This window comes from Toxotes jaculatrix, chromosome 9 (genome assembly GCF_017976425.1).
Source record: "Toxotes jaculatrix isolate fToxJac2 chromosome 9, fToxJac2.pri, whole genome shotgun sequence".
Taxonomy (NCBI): domain Eukaryota; kingdom Metazoa; phylum Chordata; class Actinopteri; family Toxotidae; genus Toxotes; species Toxotes jaculatrix.
In genome coordinates this window covers 16,000,057-16,016,573 of record NC_054402.1, presented here as the reverse complement: position 1 = coordinate 16,016,573, position 16,517 = coordinate 16,000,057, and the positions used below count along the sequence as shown (strand labels likewise).

The following is a 16,517-nucleotide window of genomic DNA, read 5'->3' as shown; positions in this document are numbered from 1 at the left end:
ATAGCCACTTTGTACAGTAGGGGAAAAAAATGTCTGTTCAAGTTAACCAGTAGGAAACAAGTGTTACAAGGTTTGGGAAAGTGCAAGAAGTGCTGAAATAGATATTAGGCGGGTAGTGTAATACATTACTTCATACACATACAGTGGGTGGTTATGTCCAGTATGTCCATGTACAGTATATACAGCCTGCTTGCATTTATATTTAACAAATTATATATATGAGTTTAAAACTGATATAATTATAATCTGTTTGTAAGTAGATATCTTAATATTACATGGTTATTGCAAAGGGATTGTTCCCTATGTTACATTAATGATTAACTGTTCATCAGAGTGATGGCATGAGGGTAGAAACTGTTGTTGTGTCTCGCTGTTTTGCTGTGCAGAGTTCTGTGGCGAAGGAAGGTGTTGGAACAGGTTGTATCCATGATGCGAGGGGTCTTCAGTGGTGTTTCCTGTCCACTTCTGGATTCTGGATGGGCACAAGTCCTGGATGATGGTCAGGTTGGCACCAATTATATTTTCTGTAGTCACAAGGGTCACAAATTTCAGTTTATTAAATCTCCATAAAAACACGTTCAGGTCTCCACAGTGTTAGGTGGTGGCTTTCCATAGCTGATGATGTCCTACAGGCCTCTCCACACTGATGCAAAGTTGTTGGCTGAGAATCTGTTTTCCAGCTTTTCAGTGTCACATCTCTTTGTTTCTCTGATCTGCTTGGTCAACTGTGTTACTGGCTTAGACAATATCCTGTCACCACTTCTGTGGGCCTCCTCTTCAGCCAGACAGAGCTATCCAGGGCTTGTTGTTTTTGGAAGTGGAGAAAGTCTTGGTGGGCACACAAGTCCTCACAAAATCTGATGTACAATGCTATGGTGTCAGTTCATCCAGGACTGTAGGTGAAGTATCAAAGACATTCTAATCAGTGCAGTCAAACAGGCCTGTAGTTCCAGCTTTGCCTTGTTGGTCTACCTCCCCATTTTCTTGACCACAGACTATATGATCGTTTTAACTCCTTAATACTGAAACACATTTTAATGTTTTGATAATGTATTTGTTGAAAATGGATGTGGCATTCGTTCCTCTTTGAATTTCTAAACCAATGGGCTCTATTTTGAATAGGTCCAATTAAACATATAGGTTAACCTATATGGGCCTGCCTTCACTATATATGTAGAATGATTTCCTCAAATATTATGGTGAATAAATTCCAACCCCTCCGCATCAATGAATCGACATGGAAAGTAGCATTTATTATGGTTTACAAAACGGCTTCAGTTAAAAACATGGGCAAATTATATTACAAATATTTAAAAAAAATATTCTTGCATGTAATAAGCCAAAAGAAGATCCATTTTAGAAAGGGCATCATGTTTATATAATAATGGCACATCTAAACATCAATCTGTATGAAGTTACACATATAACATCTTTTCAAAATGGCCTTTAAATCTAAAAAAATAAAACAATAGGATATGGAAGCATGCAAAAGTAAAGTTCGATTGCATAAAGAGAACATAAGAAACAGTTAGTAGCCAGATTATAGCAGTGATTTGCCACATAAAGTTTGGACAATAGTCTCCATTTGTTTCAGAAATCTCTTAAAACAGCAAGACTTTAAAGACCTTTAAAAGTGAACAAAGACTCTACAGAGAATACTTTTTTTGTCAGTTTCTGAAATGTAATGAGTAATATTTGCGTAAATACATCAAGAGAGCCTTAGAATAATTTTGAGAGCTTAGCTAATCTGACAACAACTGAAGACATTTCAACAAAATGTTCATAAATAAGCTATCTCAGAACAGAATTTTCTCCTGTGCAAATCTTCTTTAAAGGAGGTGCTCCTGATTCATCCAGTTCCTCCTGTTGAATGAAAAGGAACATGAAATGGGTTTAAAAAAAACAAAAAAACATGGTTAAAACAATTCTAGTTTACATGAATGTCAATTTTACATCATGCAACAGACCACAGAGGTGTGAACTAAACTTCTATTTCCATCAATTTTCTATACCACTCGACTCGTCAGGGTTGCAGGGGAGCTGGAGTCTATCCCAGCTGACGACAGGCGAGAGGCGGGTACACCCTGGACTGGTTGCCAGTCAATCGCAGGGCCAACACACAAAGACAGACAACCACACAAGCACAAACTCACACCTAGGGGCAATGTAGAGTAGCCAATTAACCTAATAGGTCTGCATCGAACCGATTTTCAGAAAGCGAACCTGTGTGTCCGGGGTGCTCCGTCTGACAGTTCCTGAAGAAAGAAGGTCCTCTTTGATGAGAGTCGGAGGCTCATCCGCCCCCTCCTGGCCTGAATGAACCGGCTCTGCATTCAGAAGAAATGGTGGAATTATATCTTCGTAAATGCAGCTTTGACAGTGAATGAACACAGAGACAGTGCAGCACACATCTAAGTAAGCTGTTTGTTGTTATTGTTAATTACTGTTACTACTAATCAAATGCACAAGAAGACGCTCCAAAGAGCCACACACATACCATCCACACTCTCCTGGCCAAGCATTGGTGGCTGGGAATCCTCAGTTCGGAGGCTGGAGGTGTGTGGAGGGCTGACCTGCTGTGAGCTGGAGGTGCTACTGCTGTTGTCCATTTTAGGCTGGTAAACATCCGACAGAAAGCTCTGGTTGCTGTTTTCATCTGAAATGAGGAACACAACATGGTTTTTTTTTTTTTGTGAGTTATTTTGGCCCTTTGACCTACACACATCAGTATGCATGCAATGGCTCTGGTATTTTATTAAACAATTAGCCACAAAACTCACCAGTGAAATCCAGTAAAGAGTTTGTGTTTTCCAGGACCACATCTTTCAGTCCTCTAACCTCTCCACCTGTGGATTTGGTACGATATATCTGACAACACAGAGTCAATACTCAAATGAAACTACTTATTTATAAGCCAGTGACTTTTCATAAAAGTCTAAATTTACAAACACTGAACAGTAATATATATTTTTTTACATCAGATTTTTTTTACATTTTTTTACCGTCAGAGGCCCCCACCTGCTTTGTTTCTGTTACTGGCACCCACTTGAATATGCGTAAGGATGTGTCTCCAACTGTCACCCATTTCTTCTCCCTGGACACAAAATCAGTCTTTCTAATTTTAGAGAGGATCAGTTTAGCTCTAACACCACATTATCTGCTTTAGTAGCGTTCATCTGTAACATGACATCCAGGCTCATGTCCTCTCACAGCAGAGCCGACATCTAATCACATATCCTATCATGCTCACTTATAGCTCTCGTTTACATTACACGAGCATGTTAAAATCGCGAGAAAAGGGTCGCGGGGTGTTTATTTTCATTAAGAAGTGTCTACAGCCTACATCTCCGCGCGCGGCATGTCAGGCTGTAGCCATATTGACAGCTCTCGGCGGAAAAACTCGGCTAGCCCCGCCTCTCCTGTCAAGCACGGCCATTGATTGGTCAACAACTCCGTCAATCATCTAACTTTTCCGACTGAAGTTTGTTGAGCGACGCAGCAGATATCAGCCTACGGTGTACTAACACATTTCCCTCCATATTGTCCACCAGACAGCCTACATACCATTTGCGCACTTTCTCGATGGCAGCCAGGACCTTTTTAATGTCATCTTTAGCCCGGCTTCGGGTCTCGGCGCGGCCTGATCGTCCCGACATCTTGATGCTGTTATGATTCATCTACAGATGCATCTGAAAACTTCAAGACCAAGCCCCAGTCCTCCGTTACAGTGGTAATCTCGCGAGACTTCTCAATCTTTTTTTTTTTTTTTTTTTCTTTTTTGGCTTCATCCTCCTCCGTATGCTCATACTGTACACACTGTAATGATGGTGTGGAGACATTTTGTGTTATTTAGTTATTTTGACATTGTATATTTAGTTATTTAAGTTGTGAAGTTTCTATTCACACTTGTAGAAAGCTGCATTTACTCAAGTACAGTATTTAGCTTTGAAGCAGTAGGCCTATACTGTGCTACACTACAGTTACAGTTACACTAATACTGTAGTTTTTAGTCAAGTTTATGTATGTATGTATGTGACAAGTTTAGTTTTCTAGTTACTTTCCTTTCCTTCCTTCCTTTGCATTGTGGAACTACAATCTTTTTGGCTTGTGGCCCAATATGAGAAAAACACAATCTGGTTGGGGCCCCTTAACACCGTACAAATGTCTTTGAGTTGTTTGCAGTTCCACCAAATAAAGATTTCCCCTCTAAACTTCTCCTTCTCAGATTTGAGAAGCAGGACATTGTTTTTTTTTCTTTCCTACCCCATTAATCGTCGTTGCCCCCCCCCCCCCCCCGGATTTAATCAGTAACACTCTGAAGGGAGCCTGACTTCAGGCTGAGAACCACTGGACTGCAAAGTAGTTAAAAATAGCTCCAGCTCGAGCAGCTACAGCGGTTGATGCACTGCTGCATCAGTTTTAAAAATCAAGTAATTTGATATATGATGATTATATATATGATGATTGTGACCAATCACAAGAGCAATTTCCAAGAAGGAGTACACTTAGTTTTGATATTTTAAGTACATTTAGGTAATAATACATACGTAATTTTACTGAAGTGGGATTTTAAATGCAGGATTTTTACTTTTAATGGAGCATTTTTTACATTGTGGAACTGGATCTTTTTTTTTTTTTTTTTAATTTAAGTAGAGGATGTGAATATTTGTTCCACCACTGTCTATTTATTTGTCTGACCATTTTAACTGTATTAGAATGAAAACCTCCAACAGGTTTTTGTGGTTTTCTCTGCTAAAATATATCTTTCGTTTTCTTTACCACTACACTAGTTTTGATTTCTGGTTCCCATGTTTGAACACCAGAGGGTAGCCTTGAGGCAGGCAGAATCGGTAGCTGAGAGGTTCACAGTCTGTTGCTATTCTACTTTAATAATGTGATGCGAATGATTGCTGACAGGAAATGATCCTTTCCTCCAGGGAGTATGACAGCAGGGTCCAGCTGCTACCCACAGTGTGTTTTATAATTGTGACACCACACAAAAAAAACCCTTGTAAAAATATTTTGTGGTGACATAAAGGAAAGTAGCATGACAGGGGCAGTCAATACTTAATGACATATTATACAGAATCACTGATCAGACAGTGCTGATAGTGTTTAGTAGCATGCTTCACTGACAATGTTCAGTGCCAGTCTATTGTTACTTAGACAAATGGTGCTGGCACTGATCAGGACACCCAGGAGGGGCTCATTCTTCATCTCCCACAGAGCGTATGGCGTTAACTAATTTATTGTCAGTGAATAGGAATTTCTGGGTAAATTGCAATTTATTCAGACTTTTAAGGGTTTCTGTTCTCGCTTATTTACACAGCCTCGGAGTGTGGCTGTGTGACATTAATCACCTTGTTCTGCATTTAGGAGCTCCTGATGAAAAGATATTAAACTGAGAAGATTCAAACCTTTTCATAGTACATCAGTACATCAGAACAAAAGGACAGTTATTGTGACATTTACCATTAAAATATTTTACCAATAAAATAAACAAGCATAATTATGACATCTATGATATATGCTGTCTCTACATCTATTATGAGACTGAAGATTATTGTGCCTGAAGTTGCCCCAATCACTCAGCTCAGATCAAAAGGCAGTAATATTGTTGTAAAGACATATACAGTATGTCATATGTGTTTGATAAGAGAATGCTGGTGTAGTTTTGGGACAAGGCTTGAAAATCAAAATCACAACACATTACTGATGGTGTGGGTGGGTCCTGCTAGAGCTGCAGCCAGTGGCTGACAACACTGGGAGGAGTCAGAGACAGTTGCCAGAGAAAATACCCAAATACCAGCGACGCTTTCCAGCATGGAGTCGAACGGCGTCCTTCGTCAAACCCACAACAGCAGCTTAGAAGTTCCTCTGAAGACCTTGTGCGTAAAAGCTTTTCGCAGACATCGTGTTTTGTTTTTTTGTTTGTTTGTTTGTTTTTTTGTTTTTGTTTTTTGTGAGCAGCATTGCATCGTTGCAGAACCGAGTTGAGTTGTGTAAACTCCCCGCAGTTATTTACATCACTTCTGATTGTTCTGGACGTCCACTTGATTTCTTATGCAAAACGTGTTTGTAAACAAACACAACATTTTTTCTTGTTAAACCAATAGCAAGAAAATTGTTTTGTGAGATTTCCTCGCATTTCCTCTGCCACCCACGATGGATGAGAGTTTATTAGTAACCAGGAGGCCTGATTATGACTACAGAAGTAATGCTGGCTATTGCTGGCTATTGTTGTATTGCTATTGTTGCATAAGTTATGTAAGCATTGTTAAAAAGAAGTTACTTTCGAGTCATTAAAGAGTTAAATATACGTAACAAACAGCTGTATTTTCACTCACTACATCTAAGTTACACACGCTCACAGTCAATATGGGGTTTTATTTTGAAAGCGGAAGTTAGGTCTCGCTATCACCCTTGCTGACTTTACACTGGTGCCGTTCAGACTGCTCCTGTCACTGACTGGGGTGTTGGACAGAAAGGCCAAATGATCCAGTGAACGGGGCGACGAGTCCAGCACAGCATGGACTGCTGCCCGCTTTAGTTAGTTTTATTTTATTTTTTTTATTTTCGTTTCACGGTCTAACCTCTTCATCGGCTGAAAGTTGTTTTTTGTTTTTTTTTCTTTTTCTTTCGCTGCTGTGTGTGTTTTTCTGTCACAGACGACAATGGATCGAGTGAAAAGCTCCATGCAGCAAGTACCCAACGCTATCCCCAAAGTGATCCGACGGACTGGAGGGGCCAACAGCCTGGAGCTGGAGAAGGAAAACTTTGAGAGAGGGCAGGTAAGGAGCAGACGGGGTCATTTTAATGTAGTGATTTTCACGAAAGCGTGGGATGAAGGTCCTGGCTGGGAGCCGTTTTATAATGTGGGAGGATGGTAGTCATGTCAGGCTGTTTGCTGCCAGCTCCTGAACTTAACTGTATGTATTGTGAGATTTTGACTGAGTGATGATATGATCCTGGACCCGTCAAAAGATGATACTCAGTCACTAACTTTTCATGTGTTTGTTTTGCTTTTGGTTTTTTTTTGTTTTTTTGGCATGTTTTAGTAATTCTTCTTCCATTTACGCTGAGCCTGTACTTCATACAGATTATGGTTTATTTTAGTGTGACTTTCCCTGATGTCTGTCTGTGATCAGCAGACACCAATGAGTCCACTGCACAACAAAAGGGCTGTTGAAATGTAGGTCAATGGCCTTTTGAATTCAGATAACTGTGTTGTTAGCCTATCTGCAGGATAAACCCAGACAAGAGGGAGGCAAGCTGAAGCTCTGTGTGACAGGCTGTCCAGTGTCCTCTGTGCTCCAGTGTTCTCAGCAGGATCACTGATGATGGACATGGTGGCTTAATAAGACGAGTGAAGTGAGCACTGCTTTATTTTAAGGCAGAGTAGAAAAGGACAGAATGTTTTTGTGTCTGTTTGTTATGTATAGTTTTGATGTGATGGCTGCTGATGAATAATGAATACCATGATAGCTTCAAGAGCTGCATCTGACTTTGCATGAAGTGCTTTGCCCGGTCAACATATGTATGTAGGCTGCTGTTAGGCTGTGGAGCCTGCTGCTTCCTGCCTGGTGGTCTCATTTCCCTCCCCTCTCTCCAGACCAGGCACAGGGGAGGGAAAAGAGGGAGAGAGGGGGGGAAAGTAGGTCAGATGAATCAAGGCAGTCAAACTGCCATGGTAGTGCTGCAACATGCTTCTCCCATTTACAGCTGCTGCTAAATTGGACAGTACAGTCAGGTATTTGGCAATTCTGCATCTAAATGGTCACATACAGTTTGCCCACCCCCACTCTCCTCCACTACCCACCCATACGCCTCTCCCATCCAGGGACATTGGCAGCTTGGATTAGAGGTGTGGAGAGACGCATGTGTGGCTTTATGTGTCTCGAGCCAAGCCTGGTCACTAGGTCACTGTCAGGCTCTTGGGATCTCACCCACTGGAAGTGTGTCAAGGCAAAGCACCACAACACAAATGCATGAACATAGTTTCTTCCCATGCCTTGTCTTTGCATGCAGGTCTGATAGCATGTGTTGTGGCAGTTGAGGTAAAAATAGTAAGGATTTGGCCCTGCTCTGACATTTTTGTGCATCTGTCTTATTAAAGCCCTCAGTTATCTGAGATCATTTAAGCGAAGCGAACAGCTTTGCAGTCGATCAGCTCACTGCCTCCATTAAAGAGGGTGAAAATATTCGTGCAAGATAAAACAAGCCCAAGTCTGATTTGCTATTAGATATCGGTGTTCCAACATTACAAGACCGCAGCATGACACATTCAACCGTTTTGTTCTTGACACTAATGGTGCCAATTTCTCCTCTGTGAAGCTGTAATAGTAGGTTTCCTCATGGGCTTTAACAGTTTTGAAGTCACTGATTAGGATTTGTTACCCCCGTAGATGTGCCGCATGTGTTTTCCTTTTTTTTTTTTTTTTTTTCTCCTGTGCTTGATTTTTAACTGGGGATCCAGAGCTGTGGCAGGCGGTGCAGGAATCAGTGAATCTGCTGTCTGCTTTACAGGGGATCAGTGAGAGATAATCTCATCTGATCTGTTGTGCTCTAAAGCTTTCTAAATCTGCTGGGTGGCTGGCTTTCACCTCTTTCTATAGGAAACAAACGGTCTGTCTTCCTGCCTGTCTGTCTGTCTGTCTTGGAATTCCCATCATCTCCAGCCTTTGCAGCTTAAAGTACACTTGGTGAAGCCGTTGATGTTTATGTTGATAAGCCCATGTTAAATGTGAAGCTTTTCTACATTTGCCATCTGACGGAATACTGAAAAAAGTTTTCAAGAAGATTGCTTTAGAAGTCCAACTAAGGATTACTTTAATTACTGATTAGCTTTTATGATAAATCTGCTAATCAGACACTGTTGAAAAATGCATATTATAATTTCCCAGAACCCAAGCTGACACATTGAAATGTCTCTTTCAGTTCAGCCAACGGGTTAGGGTTACCAAGATATGTAAAGTTTACTCTCATATTAATTTAAGAAAACCCATTTAGATGTTGCAACCAGAAAAATTCGGTCAATCTTGCTTAAAATGACTGCAACAGTTAGTCAGTAATCAAAATTTTAGCTGATGGATTTTCTGTTGAGCAGCTAAACAATCGTCTAATTGTTTCAGCTCTAGAATAATTTTATAACTGTTTGCAGTGGGTTTAGAGAAGTTTATCATGAGGGACAGCTGTCAGCAGTGTGAGTGAACAGTGTGTGTGTGTCATCCTTCATACATTCAACATGAAGCCTGAAGTCAGTGTTCTACAGTTTCATTCATATGAATATGAGCAGCTTGCACTGCAGACAGCAGGGGCACCTACTTAGGCTTTAGGCATAGTTGTGTAAAAGACTGATTCTGAGAAGTGCTCGCCTATCTCTCTCTTGAGTTGGGTAAACAACCAGGGTGTGTTCAAAACCCTCTCTGACATAGCGTCCACACTGGGTTATAAAAAGAATGAACCAGGGCAGCCGCATAGCACACACAGCTTGCATTTAATGGCATGTTTAGACTCATAATAGCAGCTGACTCTTTAATTTAGAGTTTAGGGGGGATTTAATCTTTGGCGTGTTTGTCTCAAGCGTCATTGCGTGTTTTTGGTGTTCTATTGTGTTGAATGAGAAAACCAACAAGTAAATAACAAGTTAGCGCTGAACACTGCATATTTTATAATCTTTATCTGAAGGCTCCACAATGTTAGAGATACCAACTCTTTCCTAGATTGCAAAAGAGTCTCCGAGCTATCAGGGGCCAGAAGAGGTTTTTCATTTGAAAGCTGGTGTAGGTAGTAATCTCTGGACCAGTAGGAACCATAATTAGTGCTTGTAGAAAACTTCTGGGGCACCAGTTGCTCAGCTGGGACACGGAGTGTGAGCCACCAACTGACACCACACTGTATGTTACACAATTAAGGCCTTTAAAATTAGACTGCCTGCCAGCCTCCTCCTCCTCCTCCTCCTCTCCTCTCCTCTTTACTTGTCTACGCGGAGGTCACTCATGTTTGTATCTGTACTTGAGTGCAGGTGTGTTTGGCTGTTGGTGTGACTATGCGCAGCAGTATTTTCGAACCTTTTCTAAAATGCCCCCCCCCGCACAACCCGCCTTCCAGATGAACTGAAGTACCCCTTCTTTGACATCACTAGTCATGCACACACTGCCATGCTGCTTGGAGTAGCCAAAGCTGGACATTTGAACCATTTATACATTACTTTAGCTACCTATCATAACTGTTCTTTCATTACTTTTATCAGTTGTTCTCTGTTTAGCTGACACTCAACCATTTATCCATTAGTTTTAGCTACATATTTTGCATTTATCTGTTTCAGCTGTTCTGCTCGCCTGCTAAATGTTTTTACACACTCTTATTTTTTTAAACCATATGTTAAAATATGTTTGTCAAATTAACTGAACTACTCCAAATCCTTCCCCCAACAAGTACCCCTGGTTGTGAGTCACTGTTGTACAGTATTTGTGGACCTGCTCTAATGGACACCCCTCATTCCCCCTGCACCCGGCTTTAGTGCTGTTTGGTGCCCTGGCAGCTGTGGAATTCAGGGGAGGAGCGGGGCCATGGCCCTCGGGCACAATCAGGATTCAGCAGCACGGACATAGACAAGCATTTTTTTTAATCACCCTGTCTCTCTGTCTCTCTTTGTCCTCTGTCTTTTGTCTCTCTCTTTGCCTTGTTGTTGTCCCCTCCGCTGCTTATTGTCTCGCGTCTTCCTTGCCTCCTTTTACATCCTGAAGTTTAAAATGCAGGGAAGTTATGGAGGGATATCCGCATGCATGCATACAGCACACACACACACACACACACACACACACAAACAGACAAGCATGCAGGCATGAAAGCGAGACCATTAAAAGCACTGAGGCAGCAGAAACAGCAGGCGGTGGTTTGTGGCCTCATTGCACCGACTGCCTGTAGAATAATAGAGCTGGACATGAGTGACAGGTCAGTAAGTGGAACAAAGTGCACAGATGAGTTCCTGGCGGCATTAACAATGGCTCTGATTTACAGATTGTTTTGGAGTCCTCTTCTGTGTTTTACAGCACTGTAAAACGGAAAGAGAGGGTGAGAGAGGGTGAGAGAGACGGAGATGTAGTGTTGGGTTTTTTTTTGGTGTTTCCCATGCAGAAAAGGTCAGAAGTCAGACTGAAACCTACATTATCGGTGTAAGCATGTGGTATGCAAATGAGCCTGCTTCAACACAAGAGACCTCATTTTAAATAATCATCCAAATACAATACAGTCCTCAGCTGTGTAACATAATGCACTCTTCACTGACTGAGGCTGAGTTATCATTCCACTGAAAGTTGATAGACAGTAATGTTGAATTACTGCCCAGCCCCTGGTGCTGACCGTGCCATCTCACACGGATTGTTGTTCATTTATACAACATGTCAGGATGAAAGTGAAAGCATCTTTATGGCTATAAAATAACCACGAGGGACACAAGGAGAAATTCACCTTCTGAAATCTTATAATCTGATAGATATCTCAGCCTGAAAACCACTTCTGCCTAAAACCATCATAAGTTCATTTATTATTGGCTCATACGGCATATACAGATGATGAAGACAGTCTTACTGGAACCTATTTTCTTTCTGAATAATACATGAGTAGCTAGTTATTATTTGACTGATTTTTCCACTCCTGTCGATGAGGAGTGTACACTGCTCACAGACTTCTAGCTGATCTAGCTTTGCTTGATCAACGCTATATCGGGATTTTCCACTGGGAAACTGTCATTCTAGAAAAAATACATGTTGTAACCTCAGAGTCAGTCTTGAGTCAGAGGAAGAGACAACTACGTATGAGGACTTTAACCCCTGTGCTCGGGATGTAGCCTGTTTGCTCAACACAGGCCATATACACAGCTATAATTCAAAGGACATTTGTGTGGATCACTGTTATCACATTAACTACCTTTTTGACACACTAACCTGTTGCATAATTTTCTCTCCTTATCCTTCACTCTATAAATCTATAATAGATGAGTCAGGAAGATGCTCAGAGTCATTAATGCTTAACTCGATTTCAGGGAGGATGGCACTGATAGACAATGAGATCACAAAACAACCTGCTCGTGTAAAATTTCCCTTTGCACTCTGTACAGGTATAGCATAATCATTCACCTTCATTTTATTTCACCTGTTTGTCCATTTTAACAGAGCAACAGTTGTTTTATACGCCTGGGTTAAGACAAGAAGTGGAACTCAGAAATGCCTGTTTTATTCCAGGTGGGTAGGCTTTATGAAAAGGGGAAGAGTTTCTCAGAGGCTGAGTAAAAACCCAGACGGTGACAGAGTGGGACTTTTGTATGTGAGAAATGCTCTGTGAGGCTGCCCTCGCCGAAGGGCCCACGCCGTACCAGGAAGCGAAGAGACTTGTTGGAAGAGAGCCGGCATTGTCTGGGGCACAGACTGTTTATGTTGAGCGGGCTGGAGGTATAACTTGCAGCCCTGATGGTATAATGAGTAGCATATTGATTATCGTGGCTGGCCTGGCCTCAGTTGGTCAGCTGATGTCCTGTGATTGTATAGAAAAGGCTTCTTGTGGCCTGGATTTAAACATGGATCCTTTGGGCTTATTGTTTCTGGATGAATCTACATGGCGAAAGTAGTATTATTATCAGTTAACATACCAATTTAAATGAGATTAGAATAGAATTATGAAAATGTTTTTCAAGCCTTGATTTCATAATCTATGTGAATGATTCATATTAATACTTACAACTCCGGAAAGGTTAACACATAATGTACCAAAGTGCTGCTGCAACAAATATTATATTACACATCAGTTTAGGTCTAATAGGCTGGATTATACACTTCATTGCCACTTTGTTATGTATATCGCAGCTGGAAATAACATGTAATCCACACAGACACACTGGACTTGTTATATCAAACCTAGTCAGCCCTGAGTTCAATTCAATTTCAATTCAATTCAATTTTATTTATGTAGCGCCTTCCACAATCAAAATTGTCTCAAAGCGCTTTACAGAGACCCAGAGCCTGACCCCAGAGCAAGCACTTAAGTCGACAGTGGCAAGGAAAAACTCCCTTTTATCAGGAAGAAACCTTGAGCAGAACCCAGCTCATATGGGGGAGTTCTGCATTTGTCCACAAGTTCCCGTCCACATCACACCTCACACAGTGTCCTTTCTGACAGTAAACCTGGGAAACTTCCCTGAAAATCCTCAATATAAACTGTAGAAGGCATCCAGCATTCATTATGAGTGATGGTCCTAAATGTTCCCTTTTAAGTGCTTGTTAATGAATTTGTCAAAAACTATAACTTCTCTTGTGGGTACCCATAAGTGGAAGTTGGTGTATAACAAAGAATGAATAACAATATAGTAATGAATGACAGCATGGTATGTATAAAAAAACATTTAAAATGTCCTCATAGCTGCCAGCAACCTCTTTATAGTGTGTTATAAAACAAGTTATTCATATTTAGCCTTTATAAGATAGAATTGGAAAACAAAAATACAAGGAGAGGACTCCAGCTGTAATGTTAAACAGCTGTGGTTCGCGTAATTATTTATTTATTTCTTCATCTCAGTTTAAACTTAAATGTACTTTGAAAAGAGTGTGTAAACATTCAGATTGGAGCAGTTTATAGATTTTTTTCTTTTTTTTTTTTGCAGGTGGTCTTAATGTGTTTAACCAATAGGAATTTTTCACAGCAGATATTTTGACTTGTCATAGTAGAAAATTCACAGGTGTTTCAAACAACAATGACGATGGCTGTGTTATTTAAAGTGTCCCAGTAAGCTGCAACGGTGTTTGGCCTTATTCTAAAACTGTCCTGGTATTCTTCCCTTAATACACCAGGCTCACACACTCACACACTAACACGGCTGTGTTGCCTTGAAGACAGAACACTTTTGGCTGACAGTCTCAGAGACGCCAGATGGGGGCATCAGTTACCTAGAATTGCTCTCATGGTTGACACTGAGCCATCTCTTCCCATTTTCACCTTTTGAAACTTGCTCTTTTCAAAGCTTTGTGTGTTTAATAAAACCACCACAACAGATCTCACACACAAAAATAAGACCTCAATGTAATTTTCCCCTTGAACAGCATGCATCCCACCAAGTTCTTACATAATTATTATTATCATGTTCTACAATGTCTTAAATTAATGTGTATTTTAGTAGTGATCCTGCAATAACCACTTGTGGTTAGGGTCACATTTTAGTGTGTGTGTGTGTGTGTGTGTGTGTGTTGTTCTTGTTGTGGTGTTTGTGGTACTTGGGGGTGGAGGGGGCACACTGATATTGATATTACAATATCAACATCATCACCCTCTCCTGGCTTTATTTTTGGAGTCAGTCATTTGTCCTCTGCTGCAGGTGAGGTCAGGTGTTTAAAGGATTAGTCAATTAATCAATTAGTTGATATTAATTGATGATGAACATAATCATTAACAGCACTAGATTACACTACCTGCTCACGCCGAGCTATAAGACATCCAAGGAAATCCAGCTGTTCTCTTATTTCCTTATTTCCCCGCCTTCACCTCCCCTCTTACAGGACCCCTGGCGGTCCTCGGACCCCAGCTTGGGAACCACCGGGTTTTGAGCCATCCCACTCTGCAGGCTCCATGCTACTATTGTCTACCAAGAGAGCGGGCTATTTGCAAAATAAAGGTAGCCTCCTGTCTTGCCTTTAGCCGCTATGTGGGCTGATACATACACATACGGGCCGAGCAGGGCGATTTTAATGTGAAGCAGCGGTGAAGTGAGCGGGTATTAGCAGCGGTAGTCCTCTCTGTGTTTTTCCTACCCGGACAGCCTCGGCTTCTCGGCGGTCGGATGCTGCTGGAAGTCCTCGCCGATAAGAGTGCACGCAGGGCTCGCAGAGAAAAAGGAGAAGGGACACGGAAGGAAGGAAGGAAGGATAGGGGAGCATTTTAATACCAAATCGGGACACATGTTGAGCTAACGGCCCGCTCCACCTCCCCCTCCTTCTCTCTCTCTCTCTCTCTCTCCCTCTCGCTTCTCCTCCCAAATGCATTTGTTGCCTCAATCGCTTTCCCGTTACTAATTACTCCGCGTCGGGATAAAGCGGATCTCCCTCTACGGCTCCGAGGACGCACCGTCCCTGCTTGGACGATCATGGATCTCAGTAAAATTGTAAGTGCTGAACGACCGATTTGTTTTGTTTATTTTTTAAGAAGGGGGCGAAAAAAGAAAATCACCGACAGCAGCAGATACAATGAGGGTCTGCATGTTTTGTTTTTTTTTTTGTTTGTTTTTTTTTTTGAGGTGGGGGGTGGTGTCCAAGAAGTCCTGTTGCACATGCAACTTATGCTCAATGCAAGCAGGGACTTGTTGTTGTCGGCCCATATTGCTTCTAAATGTGGCCGTGGGAAGTTTGTTTTTTTTTTTGTTGTGGAGAAGAAAGCATGAAGGTCTGAGCAGACAGTCTTTCCAGTGTTTAATTCCAGCGGTTTGCAAACTGGGGCACAGGGTCCTTGAAGAGGGGTCCGCTGGGTCCCAGCTACATGGAAGAACAGTTTAAATCCACTTTCATGTGGTGGAAACAATCAAGAGAAGACTCTGAGATCACAGAGTGACTGTGCACACGGTTAAAAACAATTTCTAATAGACCAACTGCAACCAAGAGCGTCCTTTATTGGGGACAGGGCATTAACACATGAGGTTTTGCAGCTTTAATTGGGTCAGTTTTGGGGCCCAAGACATGAAAATATCTGAAATGTTCAGATATATGTCCTCTGTTGGACACAGCTTTCTGTTTCTTGCATCTCTCAGTCACCAGCTGCAGGTTGGTGGAAAAAGTTCAGCTGCTTAAATGTGCCATGAATGTCAATTACAGGTTGTATTGATGTGTGTGGGCGACAAACCTCAAGGCACACAGTGTGTCGATGTGTGACAACTACTGTATTGCACGTATTAAAGAAAGACTAGGTATGAATTCAAAGTGAGATGGTATTATTGTCTTTATCACAAGTGGGTTGATAAAACTGTTGCATGTGTGGATTTTGTCACTCGTTTGAAGGCCAAACAAACAAACAAACAAACTCTTGTGCGATTTCTATTTGCCTTTGACTCAGAGTTCTGTGAATGATGCATTAGAGTCTAACAGGCAGGCTAAGTGTCCAGAGTGTACTGGAGCAGGTGCACATAAGCCAGAGCAACAAGACGCGCCTTTCACTGCCAACATGGATGGATGGGTGTACTTTTAGCCCCTTGTATAGGTGTGGGGGAGGGTGGGTGACATGAAAGCACACCCAGAGTCCTTTTTTTTTTTCTCCAAAGATCCCCAGCAAAGGGATAGTCTGGGAAGTTTGTGGAGGAAATGCTTCGAGGAACAATAAAAGAAAGAGCACATGTACATGCTGTAGAGAGGCACCAGATTCACACAGTCTCTTTTGATTCTGAAAACAGGAAAATCACTCTCTGGTCTGTGAAATAAATCTCAGTTGCCCACGTGAAGTCAGTCGGGGCACGTAAGCGCAGACACAGCGTAGGTGTAGTGATG

At 41.6% G+C, this 16,517-nt stretch overlaps 2 protein-coding genes across 3 annotated transcripts in view; one reads left to right on the top strand and one right to left on the bottom strand.

Annotated features, from left to right (window-relative positions):
* Nucleotides 1–1,232: 1,232 nt before the first annotated feature.
* Nucleotides 1,233–3,732, bottom strand: bcl7bb (BAF chromatin remodeling complex subunit BCL7B b). Its single transcript, XM_041045525.1, has 6 exons — nucleotides 3,565–3,732; nucleotides 3,019–3,094; nucleotides 2,781–2,868; nucleotides 2,498–2,656; nucleotides 2,224–2,327; nucleotides 1,233–1,863 (listed from the first exon to the last, which is right to left on the bottom strand). Exons 1-6 carry the CDS (start codon nucleotides 3,675–3,677, stop codon nucleotides 1,792–1,794), a joined length of 612 nt encoding a protein of 203 aa, XP_040901459.1. The 5' UTR covers nucleotides 3,678–3,732; the 3' UTR covers nucleotides 1,233–1,791.
* A 2,722-nt stretch (nucleotides 3,733–6,454) lies between these two features.
* hip1 (huntingtin interacting protein 1) overlaps nucleotides 6,455–16,517 on the top strand; it is a 47,101-nt gene continuing 37,038 nt past the window's right edge. Inside the window, exon 1 of one of the 2 annotated variants that reach the window (XM_041045932.1) lies at nucleotides 6,455–6,791. In XM_041045932.1, coding sequence (XP_040901866.1) covers nucleotides 6,675–6,791 — 117 coding nt within the window. In that variant the 5' untranslated portion in view covers nucleotides 6,455–6,674. Of the gene's footprint in view, nucleotides 6,792–14,671; nucleotides 15,149–16,517 lie in introns of those variants that run through there. The other variant, XM_041045933.1, reaches the window with a different exon arrangement.